The sequence below is a fragment of the Geotrypetes seraphini genome, chromosome 16, assembly GCF_902459505.1.
Source record: "Geotrypetes seraphini chromosome 16, aGeoSer1.1, whole genome shotgun sequence".
NCBI lineage: Eukaryota > Metazoa > Chordata > Amphibia > Gymnophiona > Dermophiidae > Geotrypetes > Geotrypetes seraphini.
In genome coordinates this window covers 32,380,767-32,406,795 of record NC_047099.1, presented here as the reverse complement: position 1 = coordinate 32,406,795, position 26,029 = coordinate 32,380,767, and the positions used below count along the sequence as shown (strand labels likewise).

At 41.3% G+C, this 26,029-nt stretch overlaps 1 protein-coding gene across 2 annotated transcripts in view; it reads right to left on the bottom strand.

The window, feature by feature from the left end:
• Nucleotides 1–25,319, bottom strand: part of EPO (erythropoietin) — a 54,432-nt gene extending 29,113 nt beyond the window's left edge. Inside the window, exon 1 of one of the 2 annotated variants that reach the window (XM_033923749.1) lies at nucleotides 24,981–25,319. In XM_033923749.1, the coding sequence (XP_033779640.1) occupies nucleotides 24,981–24,993 (13 nt within the window). In that variant the 5' untranslated portion in view covers nucleotides 24,994–25,319. The remainder of the gene's footprint in view (nucleotides 1–24,980) is intronic. The other variant, XM_033923750.1, reaches the window with a different exon arrangement.
• Nucleotides 25,320–26,029: the final 710 nt, after the last annotated feature.

Sequence of the window (26,029 nt, the reverse complement as noted above, 5' to 3'; positions counted from 1 at the left end):
TTTTGTATAAATAATAATAGCAATGTGATGGTCTTCCTTGCTAATGATGATGTCCAACATAAAGTATTATGCAGATCAAATTGTATAGAGAACCTCAATTGCTGATCCAAAGTATTAAGCCATGAACAGACTTCAAATAGCATTTGCTGGGTTGAACAGCACACACAAAAAAAGACATCATCAATTAATCTATACCAAGTCAAAGAATATAAATAAGTTACCACAAACTTAAACATGTATGTGAGGAGGGAGATTCCCATGTTTACAGAATCTTTCAAAGTATAGAAATTCAGCATACAGGACTCTGATGTCAAAGCAACAAGGAAACAGTCTGTATATTATATGGCCACCTCCCACTGCTAAGAGCAGAGAGCTATTATTGGCTATTTTGAAAGATTAAAAAAAATATTTCAGCCTAAGATGAGTATAGAGAGAAACAGAAAGCAGTTGGAGTGAGAAGGGGAAAGCAGCAGTTTGGAGTAGGGAGAAACAGCCTGTCTATCTCTTGGTTAATAGTTTTGTGGGAGCTGGCAGAGAATTTCTCTAAGCAGTTGGCTATCTCATACATATAACTCTGGGAATCAGTATCCCAGAACCCTGAATTTACTGATAAAGGAGGAGTTTCTATTTGTCCTATTTAGCCTCTTTTTACCTGATAGTGTTCTTCTGGCCTGCCTCCTGTGCACATAACCAGCCTTAGGGTATCATAGGAGGCCATGGGCTACATGTACAAATTAGTTATACTGGTTCTATGGCTGTAACCATTTCAGTACCATGTACTTGTAAGTAAAACTGTCCATCAAACATAAAATCATTGTTACAAAGCACTAGATAGGTAAATACAATAGAAAGTCAATGGGAATACAGCAAGGCTTGTGACAATCCTCCAAAAATGGTCATGAGAATATCTAAAGTTGAGAGCTGAGGAATGTTCATATTTATTTATTCATTCAATTTTCTATACAGTTCTCCCAGGAGAGCTCAGAACGGTTTACATGAATGTATTTGGGTACTTAAGCATTTTTTCCCTGTCTGTCCCAGGGGGCTCACAATCTATCTAATGTACCTAGGGCTTCTTAAACATGGATATTGTTGTGACCACTCTGGAGAGTCATATTTTGGAAATTTAGCCAGTTTTTAAATCTAACTCTTGCATTACATTTGTTCTGCCTCTACTTTCATGAATGCAGATTACTTGTGTATAGATTATATGTAAGCAGTGAGAGTATTTCTTTAAGACAAGCTCCCAGAGTGCTCTTTTGCATCCTCATTGGGCTGAGCACCCCTTTCTTCTGGTTGCTGCTGTTATGTGTAGAGATAGTTGACTCCATTTTAGAGCTACACATGGCTATAGGAGAGTGCTGTTCCCCTTCTGATTTTAACCTTTTAATTTTGCTAGCCAAAATACAGCTTAGTGAAAGAAGTTGGAGCATAGTATTACCACTTCATAAAGTGTGTGAAAAATATATTCCTGGCTTGCCCTATTTCATAGGAGGTGCTGGTTGAGTGTGAATTCTGTGAGGGAAGAAATTCCATGTAATCTACTGAACTGTAAATTTATTTCTTAGTTTTAAGTTTGAATTAAAGAAAGTTTTTTAAGGAGTCAGAGTCCAGCCTGGTAATATTATAGGCTACAGATCCAATGAGTTTAAGCTGCTTAACCCTTTCAGGACCATAAAGATCGTAGGCCAATTTTTGTGGTTTTGACGACATTTTTATGGTAAAAAGGGCTTGCAGATGCCAAAAAATTGATTTTTTTTGTGAAATATCATTATTTTTATTTAAAAAATCACACTTCTGGCTTATGGACAGTGTGGCAAGTGAATCTTCTCGTCAATCTGGCAACGACGCTAATGAATGAATGTCGGAACCAGTTTGTTTACATAAAGGCAGTATCATATGGAATCCGTACATATCAAATTTAGAACTGTAGACTATCCCAATCAAAATTTATAGGATTTTAAAGTTATGGGACAAATATGTCCCTTGGTCCTGAAAGGGTTAACAATCCTCAGAGGAGAGTGAAAGTTCAGGACAGTAAAAATCAGATAACAGAGCAGTGCCTATCAGACAGCTGTGATCAGGGGTCATTGAACATTTGAACCAAAAGATCTGTGGAATTTTAAGTTCATAAAGAGTCCTTGTCTAGTATAGGTCAGTGGGACTGCCTGCATACTTCAATCTGACCATTACAAAAGCATAGCTGATGCTGCATGAATAATTCATTAGGCATATCTAGTGCAGGGAGTGTGTGAGCCCCCACCTCACAAAATTCATTGTTGTATTTTTAGTACAGCTTGAAAAGCAGTTGAAAACAACTTAAAAATAAACCCCTTATATATTTTTTATTCTTATCAATACATCATGGCAGAGAAGGCCAGTGAGCCCAGCTTATTAGAATCCTCAGCAAAAGACACTGAATCCCAATATTCAGGAAGTTATAAATGCTTTATTAGGAGTTCTGGAACCATTAGAACCTTCAGATCTCACAGAACTAGACAATCAGGCTAGTCAACAGCCAGTTCAGCAGCCATTTGAGCTAGAGCCAAGACAGCAGCTGGGACAGGAAAAGGTTCTCTTTAGCCAACAAGAAGCGACTAAAGAAGCACAGAATTTTGACTAGATGAATAGAAGCAAAAAGCAGAATTAGAAGAGGCAGAAGCCATCATAGTGCACAAAAAGGTGAAGCTAGATATTGCATTGAAGGTGCTCCAGCATGAGAAACAAGCAGCTGCTATCAAGGCAGATGCCAGGGCCCTTGAAGCAGCCATAAGGCCTGAAGGTGGGAAGAGTCAGCCATATCAAGATTTCTGCCCAGTGCACAGCAGAATATGTAAAGGCTCAGACCTTAGCTCAAGAGAGCAAACAATCATAGTCTAACTCAGAAGAGTCACTAGATTCAGGTAAAGCATGTTCCTCTGCAGCAGAGTCCAGCTTGCCTGAGAGAAGCAAGTCTAAGGTGAAGCATGCCATGGAAGCACGCAAGTGTAAGGTGAAACATGCCATTACGCAAGCACACACATGGATGCACTGTATCCGGTTCTCGCTCTAGAAAGGCACACTGAGAGAAACACTCTTTTTTAAGCACAGACTCTGGCACCATACAGGTACTGGGCTCAAGTAAAGAATAAGCATCCACATTCAACACACTGTGATTAAGCAAGAGGCACCTGACATGCCATACTCCGCACCTGATTCCAGGCAAACAGCAGTGAGTAGCCAGCCACAGATAATCACTGCCAGCACGCTACAGACCTTAGAGAGAGAGAGAGAAGATCTAGCAATGTACATGGCACTTAAAAGGTTGGTGAACATGGGGCTCACTCAGTTTAACGACCACCCAGAGAGGTAATGAGGGTAGAAAGCCAACTTTAAAGTTGCCATAGCTATCATGAAGCCCACACCAAGGCAAGAGATGAACTTGATAATATGATTGAGATCTCAATCATAGGCAGCAGAACGCTGTTTTGTTTGGAGAGCCCCAGGAGCTCCATCCTAGCCCCAGCAGAATCCTGCGGCATGGCCCCTCACCAGCTCCTGACTACACCCCCTACCTCCTCCTGCATTGTACTTTAAATATTTAGGGCAGCCGCCACACAACGTCAACGAGCAGGCCTGCCCCCGGAAGTGGAATGAAGGGTTCCGGGGCAGGCCTGATCATTGACGCTGCATGGCAGCTGCCCCAAATATTTAAAGTACAACGTCAGAAAACGGGAGGGAGTGTGGACACCAATCTGCAATCGCTGATTTTTAGGGAGGCCATGGCCTCTATGGCCTCCACCATTCCAACGCCTATGACCTGAATTTTTAGAGAAGATAAAGAGATTAAAAGATACATTTCAGAACAATGATGCTCAAGGCCTGCAAGAAATATGGGAGAGGCTCGAACAGCTATAAGACAATCCAGAAGCCATCCAACAAGCATTGATAAGGAGAATAGACAATTTTCCAAAAATCACCAGCAAAGATAATGACAAGCTACTGGATCTAAAAAAGGTTCAAAGAAGAACGACCACCGCTGCAGAGAAGTCTTGGTCTGCATTGGAACCTAAAGAAAGAAATTTTCATATTTCAAGTGTTTACCCAAGAAAAACCATACACATGCAGAGGTGACTTATCTACAGTTAATAGTTTGTAAAATCTACTGGGGTTCATGGCTCCAGTAACCAGTCAAGAGAGATCATTACTAAGAAAGCTTTCTCAAAGTACTAATGAGTGGGATATTCCGTTCCAATCAGAAATATGACAAGAATGGGAGAAATGGAAAGATTCTCTAAAGACTCGAACAACTGCATATCCCTTGCAATTATGTTTCTGTAGCACTCAGTACTTCCTGGTACAGAGAAATCTGCATCTTCTCAGATTCTTCTGAAAATGCCATAGCAGCACTGACCTACTTGAAAGCTACAGATGCAGATGGGGTATCCCAAGTGGAATTCATCTTTGGCAAAGCCAAGTTATCACCTCCACCTAATCATATTTGGAAATATATGGAGCAGTACTAGCTTAGAAATAGCAGAAATGATACTCAAAGAACTTGATATTTATGTCAATGCAGTCATCTTCTACAGTGACAGCAAAGTTGTCCTGAAATACATCTACAACCAAACAAGGAGATTTTATGTGTGCATCAGCAACAGAGATGAACAGATAAGAAAGTCAACAAAGCCAGAGCAATGGCATTGCTAGTCAACTAGTCAGAATTCAGTAGATTGGGCAACCAGAGCTGTGCCAGCATCCTGGCTAATGGAAACTACTTGGTTAGCAGGACCAGAATTTCTCCTAAAACCTGGTAATACACTTTCAGCTATGGAGAACTCTTTTGAACTCATAGACCCTGACTCTGAGATCCATCCAGAAATGGCTGTTCTTGCTACAAAGACTGTGACTGATAGCAACTTGGGAGCTCACCTGTTTTCTCGTTTCTCAAGTTGGTCATCACTCAGAAGGGCCATAACATGCCTGATCCACCTTGCAGCTTCATATCATCAACTAGCTGATAAAAAAATCTGACACTTGTCACCACTGCACGAAAGCTTTACCAGTGAATGAAATCATTCAAGCAAAAAGCATGCAGAAGAAATGTATGCAGAAGAGTTCAAATGCATCAGGAAGTGTATGAACCTTCCAAAGGATAGCCCTCTTCTGAAGCTGAACCCCTTCATTGACAAAAAATGCCTTCTGAGAGTTAGAGGTTGCCTTATCCAAGCAGAACTAGAAAGGGGTGAGAAGAATCCGCTTATTGTTCCAGGCTGATACCACCTTGCTTGTGCAACACTGTCAATGAGCAAGTTAAACCCCAAGGCAGACACTTCACAGAAAGAGCTGTGAGAGCAACAGGATTGTGGATCGTGGAAGCGAAATGCATCATTGCTTCTATAATTCACTATTATCTAAAATGTCATAGACTAAGGGGCAAGCTTTAAGAACAAAGAATAGCAGATTTGCTATCAGATCGACTAGGTACTGAACCACCATTTACTTAAGTGGATCTAGACATTTTTTAACCTTGGTCAGTCATAACACAGCGCACAAGAAGTGGAGAGTGCAGCAACAAACATTGAGAATAATCTTCACATGAATTCCTTGCCCTAAGAGGCCAAGTCAAGCAAATCCATTCTGATTGTGGAACCAACTATGTAGGGGCCTAGAGAGATTTGGATATTCCATCTGTCAAGTTGGATCAATCTGCAATAGAAAGGTATCTATGCAATCAAAAGTGCACTTGGGTCTTCAACCCTTCACATCTGGGAAGAGCATGGGAACACATGATTGAAATAGCTCAGAAGATACTTAATGCCATGCTGTTAGAGACTGATCATTTGCAATTAACACATGAAGCTTTAACCACCTTCCTTGAAGAGGTTGGAGCAATAATCTCAGGCCAACAAAAAAATTTCTTGGTGCCTTGGGTTTTTGACCTGTTCCTGGGGTTATTTGGGGCACTGATTCAGAAAATTGCATTGGATAGAGTGCATCAGCTCTAGTTTCTTAGATATGGTTGAATTAATATTTTTACCGCAATTTCATAGATTTCTTCTGTAGAATCGGGATGACATAACAAGCTTTATTTTTTGAATGGAAAATTTATGTATTTAAATTACTCACTTTTGTGTGTGTGTAATGACCTTTATTTCACAATTATTTGTCTACTTTCCTATAATGCACACTGGCATAAAAATGTAAAGCTCAAATGACAAAGTCGCCTTTGTTCTGTTATATTATATAATTATGTGCAAAAAATTTAGATAGTAAACATGGTTTCCTTAGACTACATAAATTTGTATTTCAAAAGTTTCTCAACCTGATCTGTTTAAAACAGTTGCACATAGATTTAAATTCTAATGAGTTTTTCAACTTTGTCTTCTGTCACCTGGTTTATGTTTTTGCGTACAAGTTACTAGATATAGCGAGAGTGTTTACATATTTACAACTATAGTTTTACATCCGAAACATTGGATTGTAAAAGGTCCACAGATCAGTCAACTTATAAATGACCCACATTTCATAGTATCAATTAATGAAATCAAATCATGTGCCTGGTCTTCATTTGTTCTTGTGAAAAACTTTCTTGGCAACAAGAAGGCAGCTAACTATACACAATTAGTAGAGGATATGCTCTTTCATTTCAACAGGCTTGGCTGTAATACGAGTGTTAAAGCCCATTATCTGCACAGTCACTTAGATCGCTTTCCAGAGAACCTAAGTAAAGAGCAAGGTGAAAGATTTCACCAAGACATAAAAGCAGTGGAAGCCAGATACCAAGGAAGATGGGATGCACACATGATGGCAGACTATTGTTGGAATCTTATGCGGGATTGTCCTAGCAGATCCCACTCTCGGAAGTCTTATAAAAGGAGCTTCTTGTATGTTGAATGACTGGAAAGTTTGTATCATAAACTTGTGCTTTTGTAGATTTTCATGCTGTACACTTTTCTTTTAATTTTTAATATTTCCTTCCTGCTTAAAAGATAATAATTTAAACACTACATTAAAATATCCTGATTTTTAAATGGGCGAGCAGTGTGAAGAATGGTATATGGAACATGTTTTGTATCTCAAAAGCTAGAGCTGATAGGAGAAAACTGGTGCCATTTTTAAATCAGGTCATATATACTCAGAAACAGGTCTAACGTTTGAGGCACCAAAATGAATGTTGGTCAGTGTTACGAATGCCAGACCTCTAGTACCAGTATCTTCAGATCCAGACTCACCATTGATCTTGACACCAGCTATGCTTCTAATGCAGAAAACCAATACCATTTCTGCTCCACTTGAAGATTTTAGAGTGACAACATCTATAAACATCAGTGGAAGCAAGTATAACACCTTACAAACATTTTCTGGAAGAGCTGGAAGAGAGAATACCTTCCTACTCTTCAATATCAAAATAAATGGCAAGACAACTGGCTGAACCTATAAGGAGGAGATCTTGTACTGATGAAGGAGAGCTAAGCTCAACGTAACAGTTGGCCTGTAGAGCTCATTAGTAGAACCTTCCCAAGTGAGGATGGGAAAGTTTGCAAGCTGGAAATTAAGAAAATAAATAAAGGAACAGTGAAGATTTTCATCTGACCAATCTCTGAAGTGATCTTTACTCATTGTGAAGAACCATGATGACCAGGACATCATAGACTGTTGTCCACTCCAGAGACTCGGAGAGTCTCTTTTTTACTCTCTCTTATGTTGTTTGTTTGCCTGTATTGTCAGCCTCTCATTGCAACTCCTGCAAAACTGCTAGAGAGAATTTGTCTTTATGTCGTAGACATCAAGACAAGCCAAAAGACATCAAATTCAAGCTTCACTGACTTATGGACTTTAAATGGACTATGTGGTATTATTAAGTTGAGTAGTAATAGTGGTATCTACAGATGCCAAGCAGGGAGTGTTTTGCCTCCACTTTCATGAATGCAGATTACTTGTGTATAGATATATGTAAGAAGTGAGAGTATTTCTTTAAGATAAGCTCCCAGGGTGCACTTCTCTATCCTCGGTGGGCTGAGCACCCCTTTCTCTTGGTTGCTGCTCTTATGTGTGGAGATAGCTGAATCCATTTTAGAGCTGCACATGGCTATAAGAGCGTATTGTTCCCCTTCTGATTTATACCTTTGGATTTTGCTAGCTGAAATACACCTTAGTAAGAAAGTTGGAGCATAGTATTACTACTTCACAAAGTGTGTGAAAATACATTCCTGGCTTTCCTTATTTCATAGGAGTTGCTGGTTGAGTATGAATTTTGTAAAATAATAAATTTTCATAAGATTTACTGAACTGTAAGTTTATTTATTTCTTTGTTTTAAGTTTGTATTAAAGAAAGTTATATAAGAAATTATAGAGTCCAGCCTGGTAATATTATAGGCTACAGATCCAATGAGTTTAAGCAGCTTCTTAATTCTTAGAATTGAGAGTGAAAGGTCAGGACAACATTTACTAGAGGTAGGGACATACATGATATCATGGTTCATTATAATTTTTCTTCTGACTGTCCCCAGTGGATTCATCCTGTGAATGGTCATTATCTAAGAGGGGAAACTGGGCATTGCAATTTTTTTAAACGCTGGCCACTATGGACATAATTATCCCCAGATATTCAATGCCAAGCCATGTCCAAGAACCAGCACTGAATATCTGCACCTAAATCTGGTTAAGGAAGCAACCAGGGCTTATGTGGGTCCTGGCTCAATATAGGCCAGGAAAAAGATGCCCTTTGGTTCTCCGAAACCCCTCTCCCTCCCCTATGACTCTGATTCCCTCTTCCTCCCATTCTGGATGTAAGAAAGGACTGACTGAGCCCCTGTCTCTATAGGTTGGTGATCCAATGGGGTCTTATGGGTAGGAGCAATGCCCACATTCCCGCTGTGGCAGCTACTGCAAAATGGTTGTTGTGACCTCTAGTGGAAGCCTCACTTTTTACTAGCAAGGTCAGAAGCAATTTAACTGGGCAGGAGCCTCTCTTGCCTGGTTAAACTGCTTTGAATATCAGGTGGATTACTGTCAAAAAAATCTATGTGGGTTACACCTTACATCCTATGAAGATTTAGCATACAAGAATACAAGAGCCACTTTACTACATAAATTAGGTCAGCCCCTTTGGGTCTTACATTGTATTACATTGTCTCACCCTTTTCCTGACCTACATTGTTTCATACTGGAACAAGTTCTACCAGATCCATTGGGTGAGAATCATATAGCTACTCTCACCTTGAAAGAATAATTTTGGATTTTTCATTTGTTGTCATTAAAACCATTAAGGTTCAAAGATGATATGGAGAGAGACACGATTTTATGAACCATTTTGTTGTTTTTATCATTTTCTTTATATTTTTTTTCATTATTTTAACAATTATTTAGTTTAAACTCTTTTTATTACACAATCATGAGACACATTCTTAGAGATGCTTCTATATGATTTTTATTATGCCAATATAGCTTTTTAAACTTTTCAATAAAGTTTAGTGATAGTGACATAAGTCTCATTGGCAATTTTTTATTGATAATTTCAAAAACATTTTACTTCATAGTAAAACGCGAAAGAAATGCACATAAAGAAAAAGTTGAAAAATAGTACCAATCTTATAATAAAAGATCAGAAAATATTAAGTCCTTAGCCCACATCATTTGGAAAGAGGAGAGTACAAATAAAAGGATACAATAATTTCTCTGAGGACAAGCATAATATTCTTACATATGTATGGGTGTGGTCATCTGACAGAACCCACTGTCAAGTATAGTATCACTTAAAAATCTTTGAGATAGTGTTCTCACCGCATATACACAGGTGAATTCCTGCCCAACACTTGAGCACAGGGAAATTAGTTTCTAGTTTTCCATGGAGCAGACAGGTTGCTCTGCATGTCAAACCTTTTTTTTACCATTTGGTGCCTCCCCTTGTTGAGTGTTTCTTATTTTACTTCAGAGTTTGACCTTTTTTTCTTCTTTTTTTCATTTTAAGTCATTTTGTAAATTATTTTTGAGTTTGCAGTTTTGCAGCCTTCGGGTCCTCAAGAAGCCATTTTTTTGGCCAAGGAGTGTTGATGGTTTTTAGTAGCTGCCTGAGCCATTGAGCATTTTCACCTTGCATCAGCCATTTTATCCTCCATGTCACAGAGAATGCCAAGTGGGTTTAAGAAGTGCATTCAATGCAATAAGACTTTTTTCAGGCTTTTACCCCCATAATTGGTGTGTTCATTGCTCAGCTCCTGAATACCGGAACATTCAGTATGATCTAAACTAAACTAAAACTTAAGCTTTTGACCAGGTCATCTCCATACAAAAGAGATCCCTTAAAGCCTGAAGAATCCAGTGTATTAAAGTTTTGGATGTGTATCAGCATTGACTTCGAACATGGCAGGGAACTAGGTGCCAGATGCATAACCTACATCGGTGTTAGCATCAGCATCAAGCATAGCAGTGGACTTGATGTCAGATGCAAAACTTGCATCAACATCAACATTGAGCATGGTAAGGACCTTGATGCTAGACGCAGAACCTACATTAGCATGAGCATCAACATCGAATGCACTGATGCAGAATCAAGAGCATCTAGCATCGGACATAGTACTGAGGATGCAAAGGGACTCTAGGTGCTCTTTGTTGATGTACTGTGCTTCAAGAGACCAAAAGCATAATAAACCTAGGAACCATCACCATGGTTCTCCTTCCAGCCACAGTGCTGACACCTCTTCTGCATCGGAGTCTTTGATGTTGGAGAAGCATTGATGCTACACTGATCACTCTCCAATACATTGCTGCCTTCTGGATCCTTGAGGTCTTTTGCACCTCAACAGACTATACCACAGGATGCCTCCACACCTGTTTCCCAGTTTGCACCAATGCCTTCTCTCCAGGAGGAGATCCAGGCTATGCCAGGGAGCTTGTACCGAGGATACATCAGAGCATCAGTTGCAGAAAAGGTCCTGCCCTCTGACTTGACTGTCAGGAGCCACACAACATCAGCAAGGGAACTCTCTCCTGAGTCAGATGACAGACCCCTGCCTCAACGCTCATCCACGTAGAACCAATGCTCTCTTCCACGTACCTTCAGAAAGGAATACTTTGAAGAGTCAGATTTCAAATTTTCCCTGGAAATGGAACAGGATCCACAAGACTTCTCCTAAGAGGTGTAAGTCTCCTCCAGAAAACATTTCATTTCCTGGGTTTGCCCGTGAGATGGCACAATCTCATTTAAATTTGTAAAGGAGGAAGAACCTCATTCAGAGCTTTTTGAAATACTGTATTATGACTTCTCTTCTAAAAAGGGTATCACAGTACCCCTTCAAATAATCAAGAAGGATACTCTTTTCCAAAAACTGGGAGGCTCCATTTCCAGTGCAAGTTACTCTGAGAGAAATTGATACAATTGCCACATCATTTGTAGGTTATGGAATTCACATAGTCAAATGGTGTGGTAGCTGTGTTATTCCACTGTTTGAGATAATATATAGAATTAAAAGAAATAAAACAAAAGGAATAAAGGTAATACATTTTTTATTGGATTAACTTAGTGCATAGTTAGATTAGTTTTCAAAGGTGACCCTTCTTCCTCAGATCAGAAATAGGCAAATGTTAACAACTGTCAGTATATGTAAGTGAAATATCAAAGCATTTTAGTGATAGTCAGGAAGAGGAGGTGTTGGGTGAGGTATAAGACAAAAGGGGAAGGGTGAGAGACAGAGAGACATGGGGCTAGTGATGAGAAGAAGACAAAGTCATAAAAATTAATGTTCTATAATGTGATAGAAAGTCAAGGTTTTATTGAGTCCTGTTTTGTGGGTGTAAAAATACGATTTCAATGGTCTTATGTTCCTAGATTATTTTAAAATGTCCTTTCAGTATTCTCAACAAAAATGTGGGGTGAAATAACTATTGTCAAAAATCATAAATAATTCATTAATCAATACTGAAAAGAGTGGTAAGGCTGAGCTTTCATTCAAAATATAAAACTAATTTGTGGTGAGACCTCAGAAATTCATTCCCCAACTCACTATAGGGCAGCCTAAGCTGATCCATTCGGGGGCTTAATTTATCAATCACCGGTCAATCACCACTCACCAACCTTAATGCAAAATATTATCATGTTAAAACAATAAATATTATAAATATCATAAATATTCTGTAAACATAAGTGTGGAACTTAGCTTCAAACAGCAATGAAACTTCACAATCATGATCTCAATGGGGCCCGTTTTGCCTGTGGCTTCGTCAAGAGATCAAGAAAAATTAATATAACTGAACATGTTCCAACCACATTTAACATCCAGTGATCAATTGGCAGAAAGCTTGATGTGACCCATGTCACTATGCAATCATCTTCACTAGGATTTGTGCTCTATAACTTCTGCCCTGTAATGGCGTCACCATAAAATCATTGATGCAATGTTCTTGTTTATTGATATATTGTCTCACAGAGGTGATAGCCTGCTTGGCATTACAGTTTTTAATATATCTGTGTAAACTAATCCTAATTATTAGCATCTGGCTTGTTTCTCCAAAGTAGCACCCCTCTTTACACTTTTTGCATTGAAAGATATATACCACATTGGAAGATGAGCATGTGAAGGATTCCCTTATGCTGAATGTTTTTCCCATGTGAGAGACTATGGGGTCCTGTGAAATATGTTGGCAAGGTTTGCAATTTGGTATATTGCAGGGTTGTGTGCCATTCTCTTCCTTGTGAGTTTGTGTTGGGAGTGTGTTTTTCACCAGCATGGGTGGAGCTGGGAATATTTTTTTTCAGTGATTCATCCTCCTGTAGTAATGGTTGTAGGTCTTTTAAATTTTTCTTTGTTTTTCCAGCTCTGGGTTTTATGTCACCATCAGGGGGATCCTTTTTTGGAGGGAGTGGGGTTTGTCTTTTTCTTGCAATAGGTTTCCTCTGGGTATTTTACGGGATGAGTCAGTATTCTTGGAGATGATTTTGAAGTTGTATCCTTGGAATTCACATAAATATGTGCTCACGATTACACATTCCATTCATCTTCTCCTCCAGAAATATCAGTTAGAATGCTAGACTTCTTTAATGGGTGAGTATTCTTCTATGCTAAGTCACTGCATATTGGACTACCAGCTTTACTCCATAATCTGCTGGAAATCTATAATACAGAGCATCTCTTTTACAGACTTTCTCCCTCAGGAAAAGATTTCTGAGTTTCTGAAACTCCAAAAGTTTCTAGATCGTCATAAGTATCTTTCAAGAGGAGCCTTTGATGAGTCATCCCATGTTTCCATACTGGGTATACCCATGCATCATCTGACCTGGTTCAGAGTTTTAGACCATGAACCTGAAGTACAAGAGCATCTAGCAGATATCCATTGTTGAGGAGATACTAGTTCGGTGACAAAGTTGAAGAAGTTGCCAACTTTATCAAAAGCATACAGACACTATTAGAACGTTCTCTAGGATGCAGCCTTCTATTCCTTAATCTAGGAGATTTTCAGGGGGCCCATAGTACTCTTATTATTGGTATTCAATGCATCATTATACATCCACTGCCCCTTTAGCATAGAGAATTTTTGCTGAATGCTCATGTCCAAGTCAACAATGGAGACAAAAATCACAGGCCCTTATGCAGCCTAAACAACCCAGTTTTTGACTACTTCATATAGAGCATTGCTGCCATGTATTGTCAGTGCCAGACAACGTTACAGTTGGGGGCTAGCTACCCCTTTATCAAGAGAGGTGGCCCCTAATAACCTCTGACCGTTGGGTTCTTCAGTTTATTCAGCAGGGTTATGCTTTTTGTTGGGAAAGAAGGCCTCCCAAACATCTGCAAGAAGGTCTCATTTCAACTCCCTCCAAATGATGGTGCGTAACCAAGAGCTCTCAGCCCTTCTGCAGCAGAATGCCATAGAACAGTTCTTCTGCTGGAGCGAGGTCGAGGATTCTATTTCAGGTGCTTTCCCATACCAAAAAAGATGGGGGAAGTTCAACTGATTCTCATCATACAGAATCTGGCCTGTTCAAGGGAAAATTGTGCATGGTATCCTTAGGATTCTTTCTCCTGTTTCAACGAAATAATTACTCTCGACCTGAGGAAGGCATAAACTCATATCTCCATTCTACCAGCTCACAGGAAGTTTCTACACTTCCACTTTAAAACTCTGCATTCTCCAAAGCCATGCAGGCATTATATTCTTGCATGTTGGTGACACCGAGTAAGGACACTGCCAAGTGCACTAAATCTTTAGGCAGTGCTCATACTGTATGCATGCTGGTGCCTTCCCATATGTTTATGTTTATTTACGATTTGATATACTGCTCCTGCATTTTACTGACCTAAGCGGTTTACAATGTATCAAACTAAAATGAAATTACCATATTTTTCGGACCAAAAGACACACCGGACCATAAGACGCACCCACCTGTAGAGGAGGAAGAACCAAGAAAAAAAAATTGGTTCTGAATTTTTTTTCTTCTTGGTTTTTCCTCCTCTACATGTAGGTGCATCTGGTGCTGGGAAGCCCAAAGCCAAATGCCGCCCACAGCTGCCCACAGCTGCCTGAAGCCTGAAGCCGCCCACAGCCGCCCGAAGCTGCCCGCAGCTGCCTGAAGCCTGAAGCCACCCAAAGCCTGAAGCCACCCACAGCCCCCCCCTCAGTATCTTTTATAGTGGTGGTCCAGTGCAGTCTCCGGGACGGCTGCCTATGTCTTTAGAAGAGCAACGCAGGAGCGCAACCTTTGCGCTTCCTGCCTGGTACAACGCCGCTCTGTGATTGGCTGTAGTCAGTAACTGACTGCAGCTAATCACAGAGCGGCATGACCTTTTGGGGGAAAAAGTGCGTATTATCGTCAGAAAAATACGGTAGGTACTTGAAAAAACTACCCTATCTATCCCAAAGGCTCACAATCTAGCTAAAGTACCTGATGAAAATAAAAATATGTAATACATTTCCAAGATCAAAAATCAAAGAAATAGAAAATAGAAATAATGAAAGAAGATAAAAAATTAAAAATATAATAAAACAAATTTAAGAGACAGAAAAGTCTCTGAGGCGGCTTGATAGTAAGTTCAGTCTGCAGAACCAGGTCAACCGGCCGCCACTAAAGAAGCAAGACCAGGAACCACGCCAATGGAGACCACCATGACACCAGTCACCGGACAGGCAAGGCCAGGCACCGCCGACAGCAGACCCCTGAAATGAAGTTCAGTTTCCCTTCGATGTGTCCAACAACGCAGCTGCAGGAGTGCAAGTCCGCCGAGGAGAGGGGAAGAGAGGGTAAGCCACAGGAGATTCTCTGACGCTGGCATCAATCCACCGCTGGTGACCACTTTGGGGCCATGCTGCAACATGCCGATGGCTTCCCCCTTCTACTGCTGGACAAGAGCCCGGAAAGGGAAAGCTGTGTTGAACCAGCTGATAGAATCCCCAGGAAGAGCAGCAGTTAGGAGAGATAAAAGAAAACACAGTTCTCTCAGAACCTGGTGTGCTTTTTCTCAAGTGACTTGGCACCAGTGAACAGCCTTAGAATGGTCCCTCTATGCTGCTGTGTTGAACCCATATCTTGTCAGCTCGCAGGACTATCAGTTCTAAGGTTTCCGAAGAGCCAAGAAGCTGTGTTTTCAGTATCTCCTCAGTGGGTCAAACTTTGAAGTCTTCTTTGTGCTTTCCTAATATTATTTTATCATTCTTTTCTTCATAATTCTTTAATTTTATCATTTTCCAGTATTTTCTTTGTTTGGTTCATTTCTTTTAAGTTAACGAATATTTAGTGCAATAGGTGTGTCATTCTGGACAAGTGGGTAGCAAATCCAAACCCGCACACTGTGCAGAAGGTATCAATCACCGTTTTCAACTCCTCCTTTTTCCCCAGTGAAGTGTGCTGCCTCCTTCAGTTTTTCCTTCAAGCTTGCAGTAATCTGTTTAAAATTTTATTTTCTGGGGTTTTTTCTCACAGTTGAAGTTTCAGTGCTCCAGTGTTCCCAATATTTCTGGAGTAATTTTACCTAGAAGAAGCAGACTTGGGGTCCTCAACTGGCAGGCCAATCCCTCTGTGGTAACTGTCTAGCCAGCCTGCTTAATATTGAAGGAGCTTGGGGACTGTTCCCTCAGAGCTAGATCACCCCCTGATTTTCAGGAACTTGAATTCATGCTGATTTGGCACCTGCAGTGGTCCTTTTGGAGGATTTCAGGGTGCTAGCTGCATGTTGCCTACCTCCTGTGCGTTTGATGCTTGGTGGGGGTAGAGGTCCAGCCCAGTCTCGCTCTAGCTGGCAGTCCGAAGATTTCAGCATTGTTCAGTTTCCATACAAAAACATTCTGTTAAGGCAGTACTCCTCTCCATGAACCAGCTCTCCCTTTGAACTGAAGCAGGTTACAGTACATTTACATCACAGCATGGTACAGTGAGTATATACTGCCTCAGCCTATGGGAAAATTGGGAGGGTCCCAAAACCAAAGTTTTCAGGATTTCTAAGGCTACCCAGAGGGCCTCCTCCTGCAAAAATCCCTTTTCAGTGAAAATTGGGTTTTAGTTTGGCTGTTTTTTTGGTACCAAAACATTGCTATGGTGGTCATCTTGGAGTTTCCAAAATTTTTTTCAAAGTCCTCCATCTGTCCCAAAATCCAGTGATGCAACTCAAAATCGCTAGTAATGGACTCCTCAGATCCTTTTACCCCATGCCATGTCAGATTTGCACTGGCTGGTTGGCTGAGGAGCATCTGTGTGCCACAGAACGGGGGGGGGGCAGGGGCCTCAGGATTAGCTCCCCTGAGGTTTCTAAGGCTGGAGAGCTACCAGGGATCATGGCTGTGGGAAAAAAATCCCTCTCAGAGCCTCAGGTCTGTAGCTTGGTGAAACGCAGAGGCATAGACGCAACAGAGTCCAAAGGGGGGGGGGAGGGTCCTGGGGCTGACTTGTCCGGCTTTTACTCCTGATTTTTGCTAGTCTCATGTGGAAAGGTTATCTAAGCTGCCAAGATTCTCCTGCGCTGTCAAGAGACTCCCCAGAGGCCATGCAACGGGGTTTTCCCTCACTAAACATGCTCCCTCCAGAACAGGATACTGTTCAAAATGCAGAGGACCAGTCTGAAAGAGACTCAAATGATAATAGGGAGTCTGGAAACACTCCATTTTAGAATATCTTATCTGCTGACATTCAAACTTGGGAAAAAGTAAACTTGGGCAACAAACCATTTTGTAAGGAAAGTAAGTAAAAGTAATAGGAAAAGAAGGCTGCTTTGGTTCTCAAAAGTAGTAGCTGAAAAGGCAAGGAAAAAGAGGTTAGCTTTCATAAACTACAGAAGATTGTAGAAAGAAGAAGACAAGATAAAATATTTGGAAAAGTTTTGAAAGTCTGGTTAAGCAGTCTGGAAAACAAAGCTGCAAACAGAATTAAAAATAGTCAACATAATAAAATGGGGGACAATAAAGTGATAGGAAGAAATGCAAAAGTGGTATTATGAGATTCAAAGGTGAAGGGGAGAAATGATAAAGTTAAGGCTGAACTGTTCTACTGTATGTTCATAGCTGAAGCATCAGGAGCAGAACTGCAGAAGACAAAACACAAATAAGGATGTAAGTGAGATAGATCCTGATTGTGATGGGGTTAGATAGTTGTGACAGGGTGAAGCTCCTGTCACTGGCCAGCAGGGGGAGTCTGAGCAGCAGAAAGAAGGAGCTAATTTGCATAAGATCCTACAAAGGCCCCTGGAAGCTGTCCACTCACCCTGAGTGAAGTAGGGTGCTGAAAAGGACAGTTCCAGAGCAAAGTAGGAGCTCCTTCAGGAACCAGGTGACCCTTAAGGGGAGGAATGCAAGGCCCAACCCTTGGTAAGCCTGACAAATCAGCCTGCTTGGTAGAGCTTGGAGTCCAGGAGGGGCTCAGGCTTGATGACTGGCAGAGGACCTGGTGGAGCAGCTGAAGGAACATAAGAGACCTCAAGGTGTGTGTGGAGTGGGACTGGAAGAAGGAATAGCCAGAGGGCCCAGTAGAGCTTGACTGCCAGTGGTAGGATCAGTGAAGTATCCAAGACCCATGGGGACCCAAGAGGCTGGGGAGTAGAGGGACTGGCAGTAGCTCCATAAGGTACAGCAAGAAGAGTCCAAGGTCCTAGGCTGACAGGGACTGGCGAGTGACCAGTGGAGGGACCGGCAGCACCAGTGGCAACCAGCAGAGAGACTGGTAAGGATACTGGGAGTTGTCAGAAGACCTCCCCCCCCTAGGAAGTAGCCTGTAGACCCTGAGAGCATTGGTCATAGGTGACTCGTGAGTAACCAGTGAAGGGACCGGTGGTGACTGGCAGAGAGACCAGTAATGGTATCAGAAGCTGCCAGAAGACCTGGAAGGCCAATGAGAGACAGGGAGGACCTGGGGGTGACCAAGAAGAGCTATAGGGACCTGTTCAGGTGTTTTAACAGGATGTATTTTAACCAACTATGAGTGTTGCTGTTGTTTTAGGAGAGCCCAGTAGAGAAAAGAAGTCCAGAAGTACCTGGAGCAGATGGTGTGATGGGTAATGACCACTTGGTCCGATCACATGATCACAATGGTGTATATCCTTGAGCACTGAAGGAAAATTCTGGTGGCTCCTTTAGCTGACCTTTTCAATACCTCTCTAGAATCAGAAGTGGTACCGGAGGACTGGAGAAGGGTGGGTGTGGTCCCTTTCCACAAAAGTGGAAGTAAGGAAGAAGTAGGGAACTACAGGCCAGTAAGTCTGACTTCTGTGGTAAGTAAATTAATGGAAATGCATTTAAAACATAGAATAGTGATGTTTCTGGAATCCTGTGGATTACAAGACCTGAGGCAACATGGATTCACTAGAGGCATGTCTCGCCAGACAAATGTAATCAATTTCTTTGACTGGGTGACCAGAAAATAGAGGAAGTGTGCTAGATATGATGTGCTAGATGTGGTGTATTTAGAATTTTGCAAAGCCTTTGATAGTGTTCTATGCAGATGTCTAATAAATAAACTGAGTGCCCTTGGGATGGGCCTCAAATGACAGACTGGGTCAGGAACTACTTGAGTGGAAGACGACAGAGTATAGTGGTCAGTGGAGATCTCTCTGAGGAAAGGGATGTTACCAGTGGTGTGGCTGAATTTTCAGTTCTTGGGCCTGTTCTTTTTAACATTTTTGTAAGTGATATTGTTGAAGGACTGTCAGGTATTATTTGTCTCTTTGCGGATGATGCCAAAAATCTGCAATAGAGTAGACACCCCTGATAGTATTCTTGTTAAATTGTCAGATTGAGTTGTAGATGTTTGATTGCGCTGTGTACAACTCAATAAAATTGTTTGAACATATTTCTTGCAGAGCAGAATAGACCTATGTTATCAGGAAGCATTCCCGTGCTCCTCCTTATATTCTGTCATGAGGACTATCGCGTGCTTTGGTACAAAGCTGAAGGGGGCAACACACTCCACTGGAGTGTGAAAACTGTGATTGATACCTTCTGCACAGCATGTGAGTTTGGATTCATTACCCATCTGTCCAGAATAACACACCAATCTTCAAGAAGGAAGATTATCGAGATAAGAACCTAAGCTCTCTTTGGTGATACCCAGGAAACTCACAGAAAGCCACTGAGTTCCTGGACAGAGACCAGCACTGAATATTTTGTGTTAATTCAGCCAGTGTTTAAAGAAATGCTGACTACCCCTGGCTGAATATTGACCAGTAAAAATCCTACAATGCCACTACTGCTACTATTTATCACTTACATAACACTGAAAGTTTGTGCAGTTCTGTACATTTTGACATTTAATAGATGGTCCCTGCTCGGAAGAGCTTACAATCTAATTTGGACAGACGGACATGACACATAGGGTTGGGGATGCAAAACCCAAGGTGAGAGGAGCTAGGAGTTAAAAGCACTCTCAAAGAGGTGTGTTTTTAACTTGGATTTGAACATTGCCAGAGACAGAGCACGCCATAGGGCTTCGAGCAGTTTGTTCCAGGCATACGGCACAGAAAAATAGACGGGACAGAGTCTGGAGTTGGCAGAAGAGGAGAAGGGCATAGATAGGAGGGACATTAACTGAGTGGAGCTCACAAGAGAGGGGGTTGGAAACATAGGGGGAGATAAGTGAAGAGAAGTGGTGAGGGGGAGGGGCAGCCGAGTGAATACATTTGTAGGTCAGTAAGAGGAGCTTGAATTGTATTCGGAAATGGATGGGAAGCTAATGAAGTGACTTTAGGAGAGGGGTAAGGTGAGGATAGCAGCTCTCACGGAATATGAGTCGTGCAGCCGAATGCTGAGTCAGATCAGTGGTCCATCAAGCGTAGCACCTTCTCTCTGACAGTGTCCAGTCCAGGTCACCTGGAATTACCTTGCAGATCCTAATAATATAACCTATTTTAAGCTGCTCACTCCCAGAAGAAAAGGTAAAAAGACCTAGATCGGTCTGGCAAATAAAAGTTCATGGTCCTGCCTTCTAGGAATTTATCCAGGCCTTTGTTAAACTCAGCTAAATTATTAGCCTTGACCACACTTTCTGGCATCAAGTTCCATAGTTTAATTATGAATTGACTGAAAAAAAAATCTGTTTGATCATGAGTGTTATTTTCCACTGACCCTGAACAGGAATGAATGAGCCAAAACAGTAGAAATCAATATTCAAAAGCCATTTTATTTTAAGTTTCAGACTTTAGTAACTTGTTAAATTTTCACCAGACAACTCATCATTCAGTTAAAATGTAACTGGTTAAGTCTGGGAAGGATCAGAAGCGTCAGTGCTATCTGGTTAACTTATCAGGTTAAGTCTGATTGAAAAAATGTTTGTCCTAAAGCTAACTGGATAAATATACGTAGCTAACTTTAAAACAAGGAATCCAAGCTGGATACCTCTCTGAATATCCATATTTTGTATACTGACCTAACTGATTTTAAGCCAGATGACTTTACCTGCTGGCTTCCTTTTTACATAGCATTTGAGTGAAGGCACTAACATAGAAACCAATATTGACATAAACTGATATACAAGTACCTTTAAATTACCTTTATTCTACCCTGCAAGTATGAACCTGCTCTGTTATCCTTCATGTTTCCAGCAGATATTATGAGAACTAGCTTTCATCTGTTCTACAGTATATGGTTTCACTTTAGTTTCACAATAAATATTGAATGATTTATATATCAAAATCATCAAGCTTTATTTTTTATATATACAGCAGTTTCCTCCTGTTTTTTCGGCTTCCAGTGCAACTGGAACCTGCCTTCACTAAGGCAACATTGCCCTAAGCCAGATCATTTGCAACTACCTATGATTGCCGCCTATTTTTATCTTTCTCCCTTGTAATCCAGCCATATCAAAGACAGACATCTGCCAACTGGCTCCATTTTTTCGAGACATGAAAAGCCAGTCCTAGTTGCAGCAATGATTGGATGAGTTTGCCCTGAACAACTGATACCAGTTGGCAATCTTAGTGGTGACAGGCATTGACCGTGATTTCCTTCAGAACTCAGTAGGTGTCACTGGCATGGAATGGTTGACACACACCACTCTCTAAAGGATTTTGAATACTGCTCAGCAGCATCCGCGGATATCCTAGAAAACAGGAGTTGGGCTCTGGAAGCAACTCCATTAAAATCATTCAGTATTTCCGATTATTTTTGTACACAGTGTTGTGACATCACATACCCAAGTTCCAATTCCATCTTTATCACCATTCTCATTGTCAAACTATGACACTTGCAGACCCAGGAGCAGATCTCACTACTGCACCTATCTCAATGTCTGACCCAGTGATGGAAGCATAGAACTGTGAATCCTGCAGACCTAAGATCTCTCCTTTCATAGCACTATAAGTCACTATATGATATAAGGGCTGAAATCACAGCAGCAGCCACAGATGACAATCTCACCTATATGTGGCATTAAACTAAGAATACAGAACTGTGCCACCTACAGACTGAAATTCTATTCTTATTGCTGCCACCTGTTTAACTTTGTCCTGCAAGCACAGAGCTGTGATAGCTGTAGATAGAATGCCATCCCAATACAGATTTTAACTATGGCATGTCACTTAATTTCTCTGGTGGCAACTTTTCCAAGCTGGAGGATGGAATCAGAGACTTCCTTAGGAAAGCAAAAGAAGGGTATTTTCACTGATAATCCACCATCCTTGACAGGAATGAACCTCAGTCCTAAACCAGGGTACACAAATGATGATCTCGGGCCCTGATGCTCAAAAGGTTTACATACCAGTAAAACTCGTTAAAGCAGTCTTACTAGCACGGAAACTCTCCTCCCGATGTTCTAAAGCAGGGGTAGGCAATTCCAGTCCTCGAGAGCCACAGGCAGGTCAGGTTTTCAGGATATTCACAATGAATATATATGAGATGGATTTGCATGCACTGCCTCCTTGAGATGCAAATCTATCTCATGCATATTTATTGTGGATATCCTGAAAACCTGACTTGCCTATGGTTCTCAAGGACCGGAATTGCCTATCCCTTTTCTAAAGAGTTGTCAGTGGCTGCTACCAATCTTAGTAGCAGCCACCAAGAACCCTATTCAAATGCATTACAAGGAGCTCATTAGTATTCTAATGAGCTTTCCTTGTGATGCACGACAGAGGTATCTCTGATCAGCTGAGCCGGCAGGACACCCCGAACCTGCTTTGGGACTTCCCCTGTCGCTCAGGTGTTCAAGGTTCCCCCTGCTGCTCAGCTGATAGCGGCTCTGGAGCTGCGATCAGCTGGGCTGGCAGGGGAATCTCCGATCAGCTGAGTGGCAGGGGAAGCCCCAAACCGCCAATCAGCAGCTTCAGGGAGTCCTGCCAGCTCAGCTGATTGGGGATTCCTCTGTGGCTTGGAGCCATGATCAAGATGAGCCAACAGGAAGGAGAGCAGCAGCTGTGGCAGGAATAAATGGATGGAGCTAACAGGGAGGGGAGGAGCTGTGCCTAGCGATGTACTCTTCTGAGCAGGCGCCAGGCACAGGTCCTCCCCCTTTTGCATATGATTTGCATGCTAATTAAAACCGCTCCCAGCAAGGTACTTAATACCATGTCTTTGAGCATCAGGGCCTCTGTCTCTTAAATGTACTGCTAACGCTTGCCATAGTAGTAGTTGCCATCATACCTAAGACAGCCTCCCTCTGGAGTTCAAAAGAGGTAACATATAGACCTGGAAATTCTTTTTGTTCAAACCTGTGCTTTCAAAATGAAGGGAAACATTTCTGCATCTTTCTGCTACATTTTCATGGTCTTGGAGTGCATTTCTTAGTACCTTTGTGATATAATCTTTTCAGAACAGGAGCATTAGATGTGAATGAAGAGCAGTCCAGTGCCTTGAAAATGCTATTAAAAATGTGTTCTACGTAGTGCAATAGGACTTTTATAGTGAAGTCTCATTTGTGATGGTCTTTATTTAGAGTTCTGAGTGAAGCAATGGAACAAGCATGTTGTTATTTTTTTATTTTTAATTTTTGGCCCAGCAGTTGCCTCCTGCTCCGTTGGCCTTTCTGAGTCAATAACAAAAGCTTCTATTGGGCTACAGTGCCATGAGCCTTTACGGTATTTGCAATTACTTGGGGAGTGGTCCTTTATTTTGAGAGTAATTTATAAACCATTTGTGCAGGGTGAAGCAGTGTTTTGAATGCAAAAGTGGGCATTTATAAAATTGTCTGAGGTATGTATGCATAAAAGTATGCATAGCCTACCTGCACATAATTTTACCAGCAAGAAGCCTAAACTGGCCTGGAGAGGGAGTTAGGACTTGTCTATGCCAGTGGTTCCCAACCCTGTCCTGGAGGACCACCAGGCCAATCAGATTTTCAGGCTAGCCCTAATGAATATGCATGAGAGAGATTTGCATATAATTGATGTGAGAGGCATGCAAATCTGCCCCATGCATATTCATTAGGGCTATCCTGAAAACCCGATTGGCCTGGTGGTCCTCCAGGACAGGGTTGGGAACCACTGGTCTCTGCTATAAAATAAGAGTAGATGTGTTTGTAAGGCATCTAAACCCACACTGCTCCTTGTGACCCTGGGCAAGCCACTTAATCCCCCTTTGCCCCAGGTACATTAGATAGATTGTGAGCCTGCCAGGACAGACAGGGAAAAATGCTTGAGTACCTGAATAAACTCATGTCAACTGTTCTGAGCTCTCCTGGGAGAACGGTATAGAAAAAATAAATTGAATAAAATAAATTAGTGAGCCTGAGAACAGGAGCAAGTGTGGGTGCCTATTTTGGGGGGGAATGGGGGGATTATAAAGGCAGCTATGTGCATACGTTCGCTTTATAAAATAGTGTAACTTAAGTGCATTTTTATCACACAAAGAAAGGAAGGAGCCCTGTTATAAAATTATATTCTCACTCTATCTGGCCTCTTCCAATTCAAACCTTTCATCACTGCTGCTAGTCTGGCCAGGACAGCCAAGGGCCATGGCCTCCTCCGGAACTGGGCTAAGTGGGACAAGTGCTTGCTCTTATTGTGCATATGTGCACTGCAAAGATGATTGCAATACAGACTTCGTCCCCTTATGTGGCTCCCACACAAATTATATTCAATGCTAAAGGCATGCAATACTTCTATCTTTCAAAGACTGTTAGGTAATTTTACTTATAGCCGTGAATGTCCCTGAACAGTCGATGAAAACCAAGTTTCTGAGACTTAAAACTACTTCCTCTCTATAGGAAACTGGGAACCAGCATATCAGTTGCAACAGAATACAAGGCTGCAAAAACCGTTTAGGGAATCACATTTCAGTTTATCATTATCATGTCTGGACTAAAGAAATCTATTTTGAAGAGACACTACTTTTGAGTAAAATACGGGGGGTTTCCTCCAAGAAGATTACATTTTGGTTAGAGAACTTGATTTTGCAGTGTGTTATATACTTCAGATAACATTTTCTTCCTTGGCCCTTACCAAAATATGTTATGCAATATTATGAACTAACTAGCCATTTAGATCAGAGGGCTAGCAACAGATATTCTGCATGAACCAACAAAGGTGACTTAGTAAGCCCTAGTTCCCAAAGGCAGGAGCTGTACAGCAGAAAGGTATCGAAAGGCAGCGTCTTACCAGTTATCCCCATAGCCAAATCTTCATAGTCCCGTAAAATAGGGTGTCTTCATCTTCCAGGAATGCATTTGGCTCCCATGTGTGAAGATGATTCTCCGTCAAAATGGGATCAGTTGCAAGAACTCCCAAAGCTCGATTAGCTAGTCAAAATGAAGAAATGGCTTGTGCATAGAGAGGCTTCTTAAGTTTTATAGAAGAGGCTAGGGTTCCCCTCTTGAACTTCTGCAATTTTTTTCTTCCTTCTGTCGTACTATTCCTTTATACTAAAATAGTTCCAGCAGAGATGCAGGTACGTGTCCAAAAAAAAAAAAAAAAAAATCGGATTGCAAAGTTAATATTTCATCCGGTGTAGTTTCTAAACCCCAGAGGTCGTGCCTCCCCTGCAACAGTTCACTTAGGAATGGTGCCTGGAATACATAGCAGACAGGAGCCGGACAGCTGACTGATCAACACTTTTTTTTTTTTTTTCATCTTGTTTCATTGGCGAACGGAAACAGGGACTTCCTTACAAAAGCAAAGGAAGGGTATTTTCACTGACCATCACACTATCCTCAAGAAAATAAAATGCATGGAGGCGCACGTCTCCAGGATCTTGGCAGAAAGCCACCCAGAGCCAACAGGTTAGCTATAAACAGCTCATGCTTTTCACACTTTGGAAGCAGGGGTCATCCAAGTGAGACAGCTACCACACGATGGAGCAAAAGGTGAAGACTTCAATGTCAGATATAACAATGGAATTTTTATTTGTGCTCACAAGAAATAGTAGAGATTTTAAAACAGAAAAAGTCACATTCTGTTTCTTTGGCCAGATAAAGTAAGGTTAGTGTGTTTGAAAATAAAATGCTCTTCTTTAAAATATATCTGTTATTTGGTTTCAGGTTTTCTACTACCTTTCCCGTTCTCCTCAATAGTTTCTGTAATTGTTTATTATCTTACCTTTCCTATTCTTTCTCTTCCTTCTGAAGTCCATATATCTTTCTTGATTGCCTCTATTTCCTCCTGTCTGTTTTCCTTCTACCAGAGGTGTGCATGGGGACATAATCTGGTCC